Below are 17,156 nucleotides of genomic sequence, written 5' to 3' on the forward strand. Positions count from 1 at the left end.
CCTTTATTTTAGCTTATTTTTCAGTTTTTTCTTTTTTTTTAGTTTTTTTAGTTTTTAGTTTTTTTTAGTTTTTTACCTTTTTTTAGTTTTTTTAGTTTTTTTAGTTTTTTAGCTTTTTTATTTTTTTTATTAGTTTTTAGTTTTTTTTTGTAGTTTTTGCCTTTTTTTAGTTTTTTTAGTTTTTTAGCTTTTTTATTAGTTTTTAGTTTTTTTTTGTAGTTTTTGCCTTTTTTTAGTTTTTTTAGTTTTTTAGCTTTTTTATTTTTTTATTAGTTTTTAGTTTTTTTTGTAGTTTTTGCCTTTTTTTAGTTTTTTCAGTTTTGACGTCACCTGATCCAGTTTTTTCAGGTGACGTCACCTGATCCATCCACAGATCCACACACAGACAACTTATTTTTATATATATAGATTTAGACAGAATATATTTACGTTATTCAGCAGGTGCTTCAATTAATTTGAAGATTTCAGGAATGCTCGAATAGATCCCCACAGCAAGTACTCATTACACATTTGTTTGTTACAATGATTGGTTTAATTTTATTTTAGTCTACCTCTGAACTACCTAGAGGCAAAAGAGGTAATCATAGTATCCATCAGTAAGTACTTAATTTTCCAAATGCTTTGACTGTCAGACTAGAACCTAGGGGTGTGGATAAAGCATTTTTGTATCGTCAGTGACTTCACTTCGAGGTCACTAAGTAGCGATTATGCTTCATTGATTGGGGAAAGGTATCCTATCGGCATTATTAGAGCACAGCTTGAAACCCCTTTGGAGAAGGTACGAAATTGTTTTGTGTTTAACATTGGATATGGGTGAGAAAGCTGTTTTTCTGACACTCACTTGAGTGCGTTCCATGTGGGCTAGGCATGCACGCAAGATTTCTTAAGGGGGAAGGGGGCAATACATAACAACACTTTCTATTTGATAATTTGAACAGAAGTTCTGAGAAATCCAGATAATGTATTTTCTTGGGGGGGGGGGGGGGGGCTGGGGGATATACGAGCTCCAAATTCCCGCCCCCTGGTACGTCTCTGAAGTTGGTAACCATGTGGTAATATTCTCCTTCTGCACTAGGTAAAGCAACATTTAAATTCTTATTTAATTCTAGTCAGAAAAATTATATATAACTATTATCTGTTAGCTGTTAGTACAATTGCCTAGACTTAAACATAGGTATGAGAGGGGAGGTGGCTTGGATGCGATTAAACTGGAGTGAGTACAAAAATCAATTAAACCTCTCAGAAGAAGGAAGTTAGGATATTGTCGTTAATGTAGCTAACTTAGAAGGGGACTATTGCACTACAGGCAGGGTCGTGTCCAGGACTTTTTTTGGGGGGGGAGGGACAAAAAAACCTTAAAACATGCATCAAAAATGTGTTTATATTCATTTTTTCACGTCTTTATTGGTTAGATAAACATTTAAGGGGGGTCAAACCCCCCTTCTGGATACAACCTTGACTACCGGTTCCTTTTCAATCCCAAAAAGGCTTTAATAGTCCTAGTTTTCCAATTTTTCAGTCACAGAATAATTTTTTGAAAATATTTTCGATTAGTTTCTTCTTACTGTGCTTGATAGCCTAAAGTACCTTTTCAGAGTGCTTATTGTAATTATTTCCACTTATTCTTCATTTAAAACATATTTCGAAACAAAAAAAAAAACGGAAAAATATTGATTGAATTGTGAGAAGAAAAGAAGCCCCAATGTCGCCACAGAAGCCAGACAACATGCTTATTTCAACCTATTGCAATTGAATTTTTCTTATTGTGCTTGATACCACAATAAGCTTAAATAATTCATCACATAGATGTGAAGTTTCCACTGCTTTTCATAATAACATCAACTTAATAAAGTAGCTTTCAAGTTCATCTGTATCTCTGAGAGCAAACTATAGAAAGGATACGAAAGTTAATTATGAGTTTTACATAAGGTTAATTCGTTTGCTTCATATAAAACACCAAATGGGTTAAATCACAGAAATACATAGTTTCCTCGTAAATGATTTTTTTCATAAGAATTTTCTAACAAAAGAGGCGAAACTCATAAAAATCTGCACAATAAATGAAACCTCAAAAGAAAAGCTTAAGTGAAACTTTTGTTTTTTCAAATCTAAAATTATCTACGAATAGGGACTGTTTTTTTTTTTTTTTTTTTTTTTTTTTTTTTTTTTTTTTTTTTTTTTTTTTTTTTTTTTAAAGAATTGCATTTAGCCTTTTTAAGACCTCGGGCATTTCTTTAAAAAAGACTATTCTTAGAATTAAAATCATTGTATTAAATTAGAAAAAAGTGGAAACTTACATTCAAGTTTCAATTTGGCTTAATTAATAAAAATGAAATAAATGAAAGTTATATGCACTGTTATGTGACAAAATGCACACTGAGACCCATAAACGCCAAAAATTTTTCACAAGCATTTAGCACGGCACCCATTTCACTTTTAGACACAACCACACGCCTGTTTAACATATAAAATCAATTAATTTAAATATTAGGGTTACTCCCCGAAAGTATAACATCTTCACCTGTTTACAGTGGCATAGAAAAATCGATTAAAATCCAATGAAAAAAGGCATGTCTTTTTTCATCTATCTTGAATTATCTTAAACTTTGTTATATTTAACAAAATATTTTTTTGACTCGTTGTTTAAAGAACGAATACAGTGAGGAGTTGCTGACTTTCAGAGATTGCGTACACCAGGTGGCGAATAACAAGCGCGGAGAAAGCGTTCCAAGCTTGGCAAAACTGGATCAAGCGTTTTGGGGACTCTGCCACACATGTCAGAACTCTGCAACGCATGGCAGAACTCTGCGGAACACGCGGCATTCCAAGTTATGCACTAGTTACCGGAAAGTGGGCGACCCCTCAGAATAGGATGTCTATTGGATATCTGGTGAGAGCTAATGCCTAAAATTAACTTTCAGTGGCCAAGTCACGGCTTCTTATTCCCGGAAACACGGATCTAGCCACAAAACAAATCGAATTTATAATAACAGCCGATACAACAAATGGAATTGATTCAGAAACCACTTTTCATTTTGTCTATAGAAATTATATTCGCTGTCTTTAAAATGTTATAATTCCACTACCTTCCTTATTGTTTTGTACATATTCTTATGAGTATATGTTTCCTCGTATACAAGGCCAAAGGAAGTCTATGTTAAAAATAATCATAATTTTATTGAAGAGTGAAAATTAGTTTTATTATGGAAAAAATTATGATGCCAAACTGCTATAAACTTAGGGCTTGGTAACCAGTCGTCAACCATTTATTTATGCTTTCTAACTAGATTCGTACCCGCTGAACGTCCTTTTGATGGAATCAACAGTTTTTGGGTATAGCTTCTCTTGGGAAACCATGCCTTACAAAGCTGATCTTCAAGTACACAGTGTGGGGTATCTCCTCTTGTAGGCAATCATGTACAAAAAAAGTAATTCTTGGAGGGATATAAAACTTACAGTTTCTGACTTATTTCTGACATACGGTTTGCTCAAATTAAAAAGTTATAAGACTAATACACAGCAAACCACGGAATGCAACGAGGAGCACTTTTACTATCCGGAAATGTAGGCTATACATACATCACAATAGCGAATACTATGAGTATGGGCAAATTTTATGACTGAAAGACCTTTCCCCTGGGGCTGTGGGGGTCATGTTATATCCAAAGACATTTTTATTGAGCCTTTCAACTATGATGAGCAAAATTTATATCTAAAAATTTTGATAGGATGATTTTGGAATGAAAGGGCTGGGGGAAGGGACCAGGTTGCCCACCAGTCCTTTTGGTCACTTCAAAAGGGCACTAGAACTTTTAATTTGTGTTCAAATGAGCCCTCACGATATTTTAGGACAACTAGGTCGATAAGATCCCCCCTGGGAAAAAAAACAAACAAATAAACAAATAAACACGCATCTGTGATCTTTCTTCTGGCAGAAAAAATACAAAATTCAACATTTGTCCAGATAGGAGCTTGAAACCGTTGCAATAGAGTTTTCTGATACGCTAAATCTGATGGTGTGGTTTTCATTAAGATTCTAATATTTTCAGGGGGTGTTTTCCACTTTTTTCGAAAATCAGGTAAATTTTCTCAGGCTCGTAGCATTTAATCGGTAAGACTAAACTTAATGAAACTTATATATTTGAAACCAGCATAATAATCCAATTCTTTTGATATATCTATCGGTATTCCTTTCTTTAGAGTTTCGGTTACTATTGAGCCGGGTCGCTCCTTACTTACAGTTCGTTACCACGAACTGTTTGATTTAAGTAGAAAGAAGTAGCAGAAAGAATAGCGTAATCGGTTATCAAATGACATATTTATCATGATAGATGTCATGACAAATGACAGATTATCAAATGACAGAGTTAGTATCAAAGTAAGCGAAGTTTATTTTAGACGTTTTTAAAGCACGAAAACCCTGCAAAAGTTGATATTTTTCAGTGTACAGTGGTTTGCAGCAAGATTCAACGCGACAGCGTAGAGGAAAATGTGGCATACTGCCTTAAAAACAACATAGTTCTTAAAAACTAAAAGAAATTATTTGAATATCAGTGGTTTTTAAGTACGAATAGATCTAAAATGGGGACACAGTGCCAAAAATATATTTATTTTGATGTCCTTGGTAACCTAAAAATTACTTTTATCATTATTATCCAGGGAAATTTTCAAAGATGATATGCTTTATAAAAGCTAAAATATTTGCCTTCTTTAATGTTTAATTTTAGTAACATACGTCAAATTCTTAAATCTTGTTCCTCTGGAACAAAGAAGGCAATTAGTACAGAAAACTTTTTCTGTGGATCCTGTAAAAACAAAAGAAAAAAACTATGCCAAATTGAAGACTTCGCAACATAGGCACCTTGAAATGACTTTAATCTGCTTGACCTTTAAGTAAGTCTTTACCTGTGTTATTTTTCTGAGAAGAATTTATGCTCAAGATTACATTAAATACAACCCAAAAGTTTTGGGTTTAAATACAACACAAATCGTGAAAATTCATGTATGTTTATCTTATGAATGGGTGATCGGATCTTAATGAAACTGGATATATAGAAAGATCTCATGTCTCAGATGCTCCATTTTCAATTCGGATCGGATCTGGGGACATTGGGGGGTGAAGGGTGAAAGCGAAAATCTCTCAGTAAGTAACCTTAACTCTAATCTAACTTTAAACCTAATTTTAAAGTAACTAATCTTTAAGTAAACCTTCAAGTAAGTCTTTACCTATGTTATTTTTATGACATGAATGTATACTCAAGATTACATTAAATACAACCCAAAAGTTTTTCAACTTAAGACTCTTTTCACAAATCAGGAACAAAATATTTAAAATCAAACAGTAAATTATGCAAGGAAATGAAAAAAAAAAGTATTTTTCTAGATAGCCGCTTTCCTCGCGTGTCTCTATAGATTAAGAACATTTCAGCCCTACTTTGATACTATTGAAACAATTTGTGGAACGAATAAAATACATATAAAAGAAATAGATGCTATATCAAAAATAAACAAATACAAAATAAATAAAATATCCAATAAAGTCCATTATTTATCACAACTTAATAACTGAAATTTCAAGAAAATTTGAGATTTTAGTATTTATGTATTTTTTTTAGTACGATTTTAGTATTATTCGTAATCTGGCTTTATACAATGCTAATTCTGGCTTAATTCAAATTTCAACGTTTGATCTTAAAATTACGGATTTTTTTTACTTTCCCTGTGATATACTATATTTTGCACAATTTGTCTTTTTCTTCACATTTTTAGAAATTATGCTGTGAAAAATCTTTATGTATGTGGTAGGCTCCTATCCTAATCAAATATCAAGCTATTCCCTTCCTTTCATAGAAGTAGACCTTCTTTCCTTTTAATATTAGGATAATGTAGAATAGCGTCGTTTGACGGCCAAGCACAATTCTTAGGCGAAATTATAGACCAGAGAAAAGGCGTCATTTCCAGCATAAAGCAAATAAAAAGTATTATTATGGAAAGAACACGAAGCCAGTTATCCTAAAAGCATATATAATAAATTACGTCGGGTTTTTATTTATTGGCCTAGCAAACGATCCCTGAGAGTTCCTAGTAAATCAGACAACCAAGGCCAAAAATGCGCCCCTTTTTTTTATTAAAGCTTATCCGTGAACAATGGGTAGTTAGCATAATTTACGTTTCTGAACATAAGGACGATCTGAAAATTTTCACCTGACGTCATGGGGATAACGGGGAGTCAGGTAGCATAAAATGGCACAAGAGAGGGGGGCTGACTACCCTCCAATCACTTTTGACCCTTCAAAGGGACAACAGAAATTTCAATTTTTAACAAAAAGAGCCCCCCCCCCACTAAGTTTCTACTACCAGAAATTAAGCAGGAAGCAGCCGAAAAAAAGTTTTTCGTCCTTTTTTGGCTATTATTCAATAACAACTGTGATTTCTCAGAGCTTAGCACAGGAAATTTCAGCATAATTGCTATCTTATGTTTAATTTTAAAATTACGATGTTTTTTTAATTTAGTGTATATTATATAGTACAATTTATTGTATAATGTCATATAATAGGAGGGAGACGAGGAGATGGGGTAGATGAATGGTTTTGTGTCTTTGACATTCAGATAGGTCATGAATATTAATTTTATATGTAGTTTTTTTGTGGGGTGGGGTAAGCATGATTGGTTGTGTGCAGTGTGTGTGCAGGGCTTCGTAAAGACCATGTTTACCCATACAAGTTTATAAACTTTGAATCGGGTTTTAATTTGTTTATTTTAATAAAACTTTCATTTCAAAAAAAAGACGATATTATTTCTAAATTTGAAAAGTAGCCTATTGTTAAACACCAGATTTAGAGAGTTTACTGACAAAGAAATTTTACAATTCTGGAAGCGTGTTCGATGTCAGATTCTATTTTGATCTAACCCGTCATTTGAATATCCAGAAAACAAAATAATTTGACCGGAAAGAACTGTCAATTATTTGTGTTGAAGAGTCTCTAATTTCAGTAAGTGCAAAAAGTATTAAGAGGACATTATATGGGGGGGGGGCTAAAAGCACAACACAAATAATATTGCACTTTTATTTATTGGCCTAGCGAACAATCCCTGTGAGTTCCTAGCTAATCCGGCAACTAAAACCAAACAAGGCCGCCTTTTCTACTAAACCTACCTTTAACAATGAATAATTTTTATTTCTTAATCATATATTTTGATTTTTCCCCTGGAGCTAATCGGGTAATTTCAATCCCGGAGGCACAGTTACTAGACTTTTTGACGCTTCTCAACAAAACAGCTATCTAACATTTGGATCCAACACCATGGAGGGCTACAATTATGATTTTATGTTTAACCTTAAATTATGAAATTTTTCTCGTGACCGTCCCTATGATGTAGCCTACTATACATTTTATCACGCACAATATATTATACAATTTATTTATACGAATTATATTTTCCCATTATTTGTCTCACTTTTGAATTTTTCAAAGGTGCCCCCCCCCCTAAAAAAAATTCCGCAAAAAGATCCGCGTACATGTTTGGCTTCTATCCTAATAAAAATATCTGGCCTTTCTCTTTCATTTCCTAAAATTGCTTTCCTTCCTTTTGAGATTAATAAAAATAAATCCCACTGTTTGACGGAAAAGCCTGATTCTTAGGCTAAATTATAGACAAGGGAAAAGGTGACATTTCTAGCGTAAAGCAAATGACAAAGCATGATTACGAGAAGAGCACGAAGCAAGTTATCTTAAAAGCATACTATAAATAATGAGGGGGCTATTAAGTCACATATTTGTGTAGATCAGCGTGGCTAGGTGGCTACATACATTTGACCATTAACCAAATGAATAATCACCAACAAAATATTACAAAGGGGAGAAAAGAAAAAACCTGTAACCATGACTAGCTAATTTATTTTATGTTTGAACTATTTCTTCTTAAGAGAGAGTTGGGGGAGGGGATACTTAGCTTTAGTAGGAGTCATTTTGTGGCCCAAATATCCCAATTTCTTATGGTTACATATATTCCTCAGAATCTACATCAGCACCTTTAGGCTTTTTTTAATTGAATCTCTTTCTTTCAGTGCATTTTATTTCGGAGCGTTTGGTGTTATTGAAGCACAAAAACAAATAGGAACCCACAGAGTATAGAAAACTGGTACAGTGGAAACTGAGATTAATGTGAAAACTTAGACTTGAAGAAGAAGATCAACATCCTACAATATTTGACTTGCTGGTGAACGTCATAATTCTTTTGAGCTCGGAAACACATTCCTGAGCCGTAAGATTGGCCTTAGATCCACTCCTGAAGGTTCCATTTCATAGTTCGACAACTTTACAAAATAGCAAATAGCTCCTAACCAACAGTTTCACCCAGTTTCACCCTGACATGCATTTGAAGCTTCATCCAAATCAAAATTTTCTAAACATATTAGGTGCTTTAAACAGTAAGTTATACTAAACTGTTGCGTAACTGTAACTCCAGATACTTCAGGCTCTAAGGGAGGGTAAAGAACTCAAACTTCTGTGAGTTCAAATTTTGTGCAAGTTGGGCTGATTATCCTGTCAGTATTTTACCGAGCTATCTTGGGCTATCTTTGAGCAGACTTTATTTTTAGTTAAAAAAAAATCTTGGACACAATTCTAATTAAATGGCCGATTAATGATCTCAATCATTCGATTCTATTTCAGTTTTTACAATCTTTTAATGAAGTCACAAGAAACTGCAATGAAAGTGACATCGCTGACCAATCACTGTTATTGACTACCGAAAGAGCCAGTGAAGACACTGGAATCAAATTGCCGATGCTGGCCACTAAGACCATTGCTGACCACCAAAAGTGCTACAGAAGAAACTCCAGTAAAAGTACCACTGAAGACACAGCCAAAAAATTGCCACTGAAGACAGCGTAAGGGTAGACTAATGACCACTGAAAGTGCCACCGAAGACACTGCCTTAAAATTGCCACTGAATCCAATGCAGTAAAAGTACCACTGCTGACCACCAAAAGTGCCACTGAAGGCACCACAGTAAAAGTACCACTAATGACCACTTCAACTTTCCTATATTATTTCACCGAATGCCTGACTCATATTAGTTTCCCATGCTCTTTGTGAAGACTCTCGAATTTGCCAATTAGCGTTTCCTAAGTTGGTGTTTAACTTGTATTTAGTTTGATTGACAGTCTCTGGGATGAAGAGCTATGTTGAAGTTGACTTAAAAACAAACTCAATGCAAAATGGCATCCACAACAAATATCTTTCAAGTTTAACTAGCTATAAGTTAGGCTGTCTAAACACTTCAAAGCAGCACCAAATAAACCGTTATTAAATTATATATCTTTAAAAAGAAATTCAGTCACGTTACAAACTCGGTAGCTGGGATCAAAATCTGTCTATTTTTCAATCACCCACACGACTTAATGCACTTACTTTACACCAGATAACTAATGAAAAAATGAGTCAAGTCTGTTGGAGTACATGAGGGGGTGAGATTAAGGGACTGGTAAACTCATTTTGGGTGATACCTTTGCAAATTTAGGATTCCAAATACTTCCAACTTGGACATTTGTTTTGTCAATTTCTGGTTTTTTAGTCAACTGAAAAGAAAGAACTATCCAGTAGATAACAAAGAAAATGACGTTCCCTCTTTGATTGACTGGGATAGATCTTTCAAATTTGAAAATCCATATTCAGTAAAAGTCAATCTACATAAATTCAATGTGTAAAATTATGATTGAGAGAATATTAGACTTCACATCTTAGTTGATATATTTAGGGTAATCTAAGGTTTAAGAAGAATTTGAACTCTTTTGGGAGATGGCGTGGCTGGAGGTTTTAAATAGGGCTAAGTAAGAAAACACAGAAAATAAGACAAAGAAACAGTTTTAGCTGTTTGTCAGATACAACAAACTAAGAGTAAGCTATAATATTCTAACCTGTTTCTTCCTTTCTTTTTTCAAGAATTAAGTACATATAAATCATTTTTATTTTTCCAATGAAGCAACAAGATAGAAAAAAGAAAAAAAAAGCCAGAATAAAATAATTGGATAAAAAATTCAAAAGAGGAAATAACGTCCTTTAGGTAGTATATAAATTGATACAACTTAAAAAAAAGAACAATTAGAATAAGGTATAAAATAAATTAAGAAATAACAAATGCTCCCATGCATAATTTTGATAATAATTAAATGGAATTCTAAATTGCTACCGTATATGATAATTAGTCTCGGCTAGATTCATCAGTAATATCATGTTGATATTTCCGAATTGCAACCGATCTTGTAAGCTAGAGGCACTTTTAAAAAACATTCTTGGAAATTCAAAGGTCAATTTTATAACGACCAGCTTGTGAACAGCTCTCAAAATGGAGTAGCCCCTAGCCTAATGAATGGATTCAGGGAGTCATCGGCTCATTGGAGAGTAGTCAACGGAATCAGAAAATATCATTTTCTCTGGTAAAAAAAAAATAATAATAATATTGGCGTCCTTGAAATATGTTCCCGGTCAATCCTTTCCCTTCCTTATTTAAAGTCAGTACAATTTGGAACAAGTCGGTGGACCTTTCTGAAACTTAGTACCTGTACAAAACTAGATTTTCAGTCACAGACATACCCCCCCCCCTTCCAATCTCTATAGGGAGAGTCCCACGGCACAATAAGAATTTTACAATCTGCTATACTTTCTTAGATACAACAAAATGTTATTTAGGAATTTAGACGATATATTCTGGAATATTTGTTGATCAAGTAAAGAAAAAGCACTTACGAATAGATTGGGAGCATGGAGTCGTCTTTATACCAGAGAACTAACTGTACAGAATCTCCAGCTTGTATTTGTGCATCGCAGGGAATTTCTGCTTTGCCCCGGACAACACTCAATACTTCCACTGAAATAAATTGATTTTAGGATTAAAAAATATAAGTAATTTACCAAGATAATTAATAAATCTGGAAAGCGCACAGGCTCAAAGCGAAAAAAACAAACAAAAAAAAAACAGACAACAACTAACTTTTGAAACAAATAGGGGTCGCTCGGCATATAAAGTTTTGCCAGAAAGGTTCACCCTGATTTTCATAAGTTCCTTCCCAATAGAACAGATTAGGAAAATAATTACCAATGGACTATTGAATCGTTTTCTCAAGCTTTTGCCTATTATTTTTATTGACTAACCTCACTATTTTTCAACCGTGTTTGGTTCAATGAAGATAAATCTTACATACAAGTTAGCTATCTAACAGTTACTACCACAGACCTTCAGGCACTTGAACCATCTCCAATTGTCTTAAAACTAGAAAAGTTCGTGGAAAAATATTTTAGGATATTCTGGTAACTGATTATTTTTGTTTCTTTATTTTTAAGTCATAATATCATTGCTCCTTATTATTTTATATTGTTTTTTTTTATTTGCGTTAACGTCATTTCTGTTACTTGGTGAATAAACATGAATTTTAAGGTTGGTCTTCAAGTTTATTTTCGTTAGATTGATGTGTTTGTTGTTAATAATTTGTTAAATACTAACGTTCAAGCTTTTTTTTTTTTTCTAGTCACAGTAATGTCACTGTTGTTAACTATTGATTAAATGTTATCCATCAAGTTAAATTTAAAGTCTTTTCTGTTATTGCGTTGGCATGTCAATTTTATTAGGGGAAAAAGTATTATTATAATATTACTTACTTAAAACGTTATTTGACGTCAAACTACTTAAAAGTTTTTTTTATTTTCTTAGTCACTTATTGATATTGCTATTTATTATTAAATCAGTGCCAATTTTGAACTCAAAATTTAATTTAAACAATAGTTTTTAACACTGATGATGCTGAACAATATTTTGACAATCGTAATTAATCCAGAAGCTTGTTTCGACTTACTTTGAATATTCACAGCATTTTCAAACTTAATGAAAAAAACTTTCTGAAACCTTATTTTAGCGGTTAAGTTCCGATTCTAAACGGCTGTGAGAAGGTTGATTAATTTCAAGAGCCTCCTTATTGCGGACAATGTATCCAAAACATTGCAAATGAAATTCGATAATGACTATAAAATAATTTATTTAATTTTTTAATCGATTATTTAATCGATGCTTTTTTAATCATTGACGAAAATTCCTTCAATTATATGGGAGTTTATAAATTTGGGGAGATTGTGTTCTTTGTTTTTACTATCTAGCCTTAAAAATTAAAGTCTTACGAGGGACAATATCTTCTTCTTCTATAATTGGGAGGGAGCAAACAGAAGTTATGAAGATGGCACCAAAACTTGTCCACAAATTGACCGAAGACATATACATATCTGAAAAATAAAACAAAGCCAAATTTATGAAAAGGTTAGACCAGAAGATATGCAAATATCTACACAACAAAACACTTTAACTAGCATGTAGGGTAATCTATCAAGGGATCCCCCCCCCCCAAAAAAAAAAATAGTGTAAACAAATATATAAAAAAAAGATGAGGAAAAAAATAACAAAAACTTGCAAATAACACACAAAAAAAAGAATTGTTTAAAATTGTTAAAAATTTGTTTAAATGTAAGTTTTGTTTCAATTTTCTTTGGTTTTTGGTAAAGCGTTTGTGTTTCTTTTTTTCCTTTTCTCATCTTTTTTACATGCTTGTTTAATTTTTTCCGCTGATAAAGGTTCCTAGATTTGAAGTCAAATTATTTCGAATTTTTATATTATGTATGCAAAAAGTTTTTAAATGTTTTGTTAAAAGTTTTATCTTTACATATTTGCATTTCGTTTTAGAGGTTCATTCAACCTCTATGTCCATTAGATGAAGTAAACCTCTACATTAAGTAGAGGTACTCAATTCAACTGACATTGAAATTTCTGGAAGTGTAATCTATATAAATAAAACAAATAAAACAAACTGAAAAGACACAATTCCAAACTATGTCCATTAAATTTGCCATTGTCTCTTTTTTGTTTTTATCATTCAAATTTCTTATAAACAATCTATGATCAAGACTAGGCTCTCAAAACTATAGATTAATTTACTAGGCAAATTTATGTTCTTGTTTAACAATCTTTCGGTATACCATATGCAAATAAAAAAGTAATTAAGTTGGCATATTAATAAGTCTTAAGTTCGGCGTTGTTGACCGCGACAACAAATAAGCCAGAACAAATACAGGAGCACTAGCTATAACTCATTCGAACCATTTGTAGAACAAAATAAACATGCAAACACATGCTATTCAAACACGTCTAAATTCATCACAGGGTGTTAATTACTTAGCTAAACAATGCATAAATCGTACAGAATATGTTTCACAAATGTATCATTTGGAAATTACAACTAAGACGGGACATTTTCTTATTCAGAAACGTGTTTTTTTTTTTTTTTTTTTTTTTTTTTGCATTACTAGGTACCTATTTATTAGAGTAAGTACGTAAATAGTGTTATTCCATAATAAATATTCTTTCGTAAATAAATATCCTTTAATTCCATAAATACCGCTACTGTTTTTATCGTTGGCGTCATTTCAAGAAAATGTAAAGAGGAGAGGGGCGAATTTATTTTTAGGGCAGGGCAATTTTGTTGTTTCTTTTTCAATGAAAATGCCAAAGCAGGAATTTTTCGATTCAAATACTAAAAAAAAAGTTTCTTTTTATCCAGGGGGGCAAAACATCTTCCCACCTCTAATTGAAGTCATTGTCTTTTTATTAATTTCTTTTCTGACTGGAAAACCGTTTCTGATGTATAATCAGCCTTCACGTTTGGTGGTGTAACCACAGAGAAACGGAGAGTTTAATTATAAAAAATGTTGTGTTTCAGAAACTATCTTTCTTTTTATTGGCTTAAAATTACAAACAGTCCGTGGCAACGAACTGTAGTAAGGAGCGACCCGGCTCCGAAACTCTAAAAAAACGGAATTTTGATACCAATAGTTACATCAAAAGAATCGCATTTTAATACTGATTTTAAATATATAAGTTTCATCAAGCTTAGTCTTACCCATCAAAAGTTATGGAACTCAGAAAATTTATCTGATTTTAAAAATCAGGAGGAAACACCCCCAAAAAGTCATAGAATCTTATCAAAAATCACACTATCAGATTCAGCTTATCAAAGAACCCTACTATAGAAGTTTCAGGCTCCTATCTACAAAAATGTGCAATTTTGTATTTTTAGCCAGAAGACAGATCACGGAAGCGTGCTTATTTGTTTGTTTGTTTGTTTTTTGTTTTTCCCAGGGTGATCGTATCGACCCAGTGGTGCTAGAATGCCATGAGAGGGCCCATTTTAACGAAAATTAAAAGTTCTAACGCCCTTTTTAAGTGACCAAAAAAATTGGAGCGCACCTAGGCCCCCTCCCACGCTCATTTTTTATCAAAGTCACCGGATCAAAATTTCGAGATTTGTCTTTGGGGATGACTTAATCCCCCAGAGTCTCCGGAGGAGGGGCTGCAAGTTGTAAACTTTGACCATTGTTTACATATAGTAATGGTTATTGGGAAATGTACAGACGTGTTCAGGGGGACTTTTTCACGTTGATGGGGGTCGGGGAGAGGGGGTTACGTGGGAGGATCTTTCCATGGAGGAATTCATGATGAGGGAAGAGAATTTCCATGAAAGGGGCGCAGGATTTTCTAGCATTATAAAAAAAAGGCAATGAGAAATAAATAGAAAGAAAGTTGTTTCAACTGGAAGTAAGGAGCAGCATTAAAACTTATAACGAAAAGAAAATATAACGTGTATAAGGGGGTTCATCTCCTCAACATTACCTTGCTCTTTACGCTAAAGTACTTTTAGTAATTTCAACTATTTATTCTAAGGCCTTTGTGATTCACGGGTCATTCTTAAAGAACTGGAAAAAAATCAAGCTTTAGTGTAAAGAGCGAGGTATTGACGAGGGGGTGAACCCCCTCATATACGTAATTAAAATATACAAATATAGAAGTTCGTTCCGTAAGTTACGTATATTTATTACTAATAAAAACGTTCGTACAAAATAAATAGTTCTAGTTGCATATCTAAGTAACCAAAAATTTAAGGGAAATTAGGCCTCCTCTCTACTCCTTTTTCTATCAAAATCCTCCGAACAAAACTATGAAAAACCATTAAGCAAAAAAGAATAATATACAAATTTGTTTGAATTATTCATATGCGGTTAGCCAAAATCAAAACATGCATTAATTTAAGTATGTTTAGAAATTAAATAAAAAAACAAGTTTTTTAACTGCAAGTAAGGAGCGACATTAAAACTTACAATGAACAGAAATTTTTCCGTATGTGAAAGGCGTTGTACCCTCCTCAACGTCTTGCTCTTTACACTAGAGTTATTCATTGTTTTAAAAAGTAGAACTGTGACAAAGAGTCAAAATTTAGCGTTAAGAGCGAGGTTTGGGGAGGGGACAACCCTTTTTCATAAAAGGAATATTTCTGTTCGTTTTAAGTTTTAATGTCGCTCCTTACTTGCAGTTAAAAAAAAAACTTTTTTTTTATTTAATCAAACAGTTCGTGGTAACGAACTGTAGTAAGGAGCGACCCGGCTCAATAGTAACCAAAACTAAAAACTCCTAAAAGTAACCAAAACTCAAAACTGGAATTTTGATACCAATAATTACATCAAAAGAATCGCATTTTATTGCTGATTTTAAATATATAAGTTTCATCAAGATCAGTTATACCAATCAAAAGTTACGAGCCTGAGAAAATTTGCCTCATTTTAGAAAATAGGGGGAAACACCACCTAAGAGTCATACAATCTTAACGAAAATCACACCATTAGATTCAGCGTATCAGAGAACCTTATTGTATTGGAATTTCGCATTTTTTGCCAGAAGACAGATCACAGATGTGTTTTTTTCCCAGGGGTGATCGTATCGACTGAGTGGTCCTAGAATGTCGCAAAAGGGCTCGTTCTAACCTTCTAGTGCCTTTCTAAGTGAACAAAGAAATTGGAGGGCACCTAGGCCCCCTCCCACGCTCATTTTTTCCCAAAAGTCACCGGATCAAAATTCTGAGATAGCCATTTTATTCACCATAGTAGAAAAACCTAATAACTATGTCTTTAAGGACGACTTACTCCCCTCCAGTCCCCGTGGGAGGGGCTGCAAGTTACAAACTTTGACCTGTGTTTACATATAGTAATAATTACTGGGAAGTGTACAACGTTTTCAGGGGGATTTTTTTTATTTAGGGAGGAGAGTTGAGGGGGGGGGGGTTTACACGGGAGGATATATCCATGGAGAAACTTCTCATGGGGGAAGAGAATTTCAATGAAGGGGGCGCAGGATTTTCAAGCATTAATTGAAAAAACAAGGAATAAAAAATATGAAAAGTTTTTTCTACTGAAAGTAAGGAGCAACATTAAAACTTAAAACGAACAAAAATGATTACGCATATGAGGGGTTTACCTCCTCGTTATACCTCACTCTTTACGCTAAAGTATTTTTAGTAATTTCAACTATTTATTCTACATCCTTTGTGATTCAGAGTTCATTCTTAAGGAATTGGGACAAGATTTCAGCTTTAGTGTAAAGAGCGAGGTATCGACGACGTTTGAAACCCCTCATAAATGCAATAAAAACATACGAACATAGAAGTTCGTTACGTAAGTTAATTCGTAAGTTATGTATATTTTTTACCAATGAAAACTTTTGTAAAAGATTAAAGGTTCTAGTGGCTTTTTTAAGTAATCCAAAAATTGGAGGGCAACTAGGCCTCCTCCCTCGCTCCTTTTTCTCAAAATCTTCCGATTAATTGCAATTAATTAATATGAAAATTTCGTTTTAATTATTTATTTGCGGAGAGCCAAGATCAAAACATACATTAATTCAAAAACGTCCAGAAATTAAATTAAAAAAAAACAAGTTTTTTTAAATGAAAGTAAGGAGCAACATTAAAACTTAAAACGAACAGAAATTACTCCGTATATGAAAGGGGCTTTTCCTCCTCAACGCCACGCTCTTTACGCTAAAGTTTCTTACTGTTTTAAAAATAGAGCAAAGAGAAAGAGTCAAACTTTAGCGTAAAGAGCGGGGCGTTGAGGAGGAAAAGCCCCTTTCATATACGGAGTAATTTCTGTTCGTTTTAAGTTTTAATGTTGCTTCTTACTTTCATTTAAAAAAAAAACTTGTTTTTTTCATTTAATCTTACTAAAGATCCAATCAGGTTTCAAATAGACGAAGTTATTCCTCTATCCAAAAATTATATTTCCGTGTT

The 17,156-nt window shown here is 33.2% G+C and overlaps 1 protein-coding gene across 1 annotated transcript in view; it reads right to left on the reverse strand.

The window, feature by feature from the left end:
* LOC136026968 (nephrin-like) overlaps positions 1–17,156 on the reverse strand; it is a 189,896-nt gene that overhangs the window by 156,135 nt on the left and 16,605 nt on the right. Inside the window, exons 2-3 of the mRNA XM_065703837.1 lie at positions 12,175–12,276; positions 10,753–10,873 (exon numbers count right to left, since the gene is read on the reverse strand). Coding sequence (XP_065559909.1) covers positions 10,753–10,873; positions 12,175–12,274 — 221 coding nt within the window. The 5' untranslated portion in view covers positions 12,275–12,276. The remainder of the gene's footprint in view (positions 1–10,752; positions 10,874–12,174; positions 12,277–17,156) is intronic.

The sequence above is a fragment of the Artemia franciscana genome, chromosome 5 (genome assembly GCF_032884065.1).
Source record: "Artemia franciscana chromosome 5, ASM3288406v1, whole genome shotgun sequence".
Lineage (NCBI taxonomy): Eukaryota > Metazoa > Arthropoda > Branchiopoda > Anostraca > Artemiidae > Artemia > Artemia franciscana.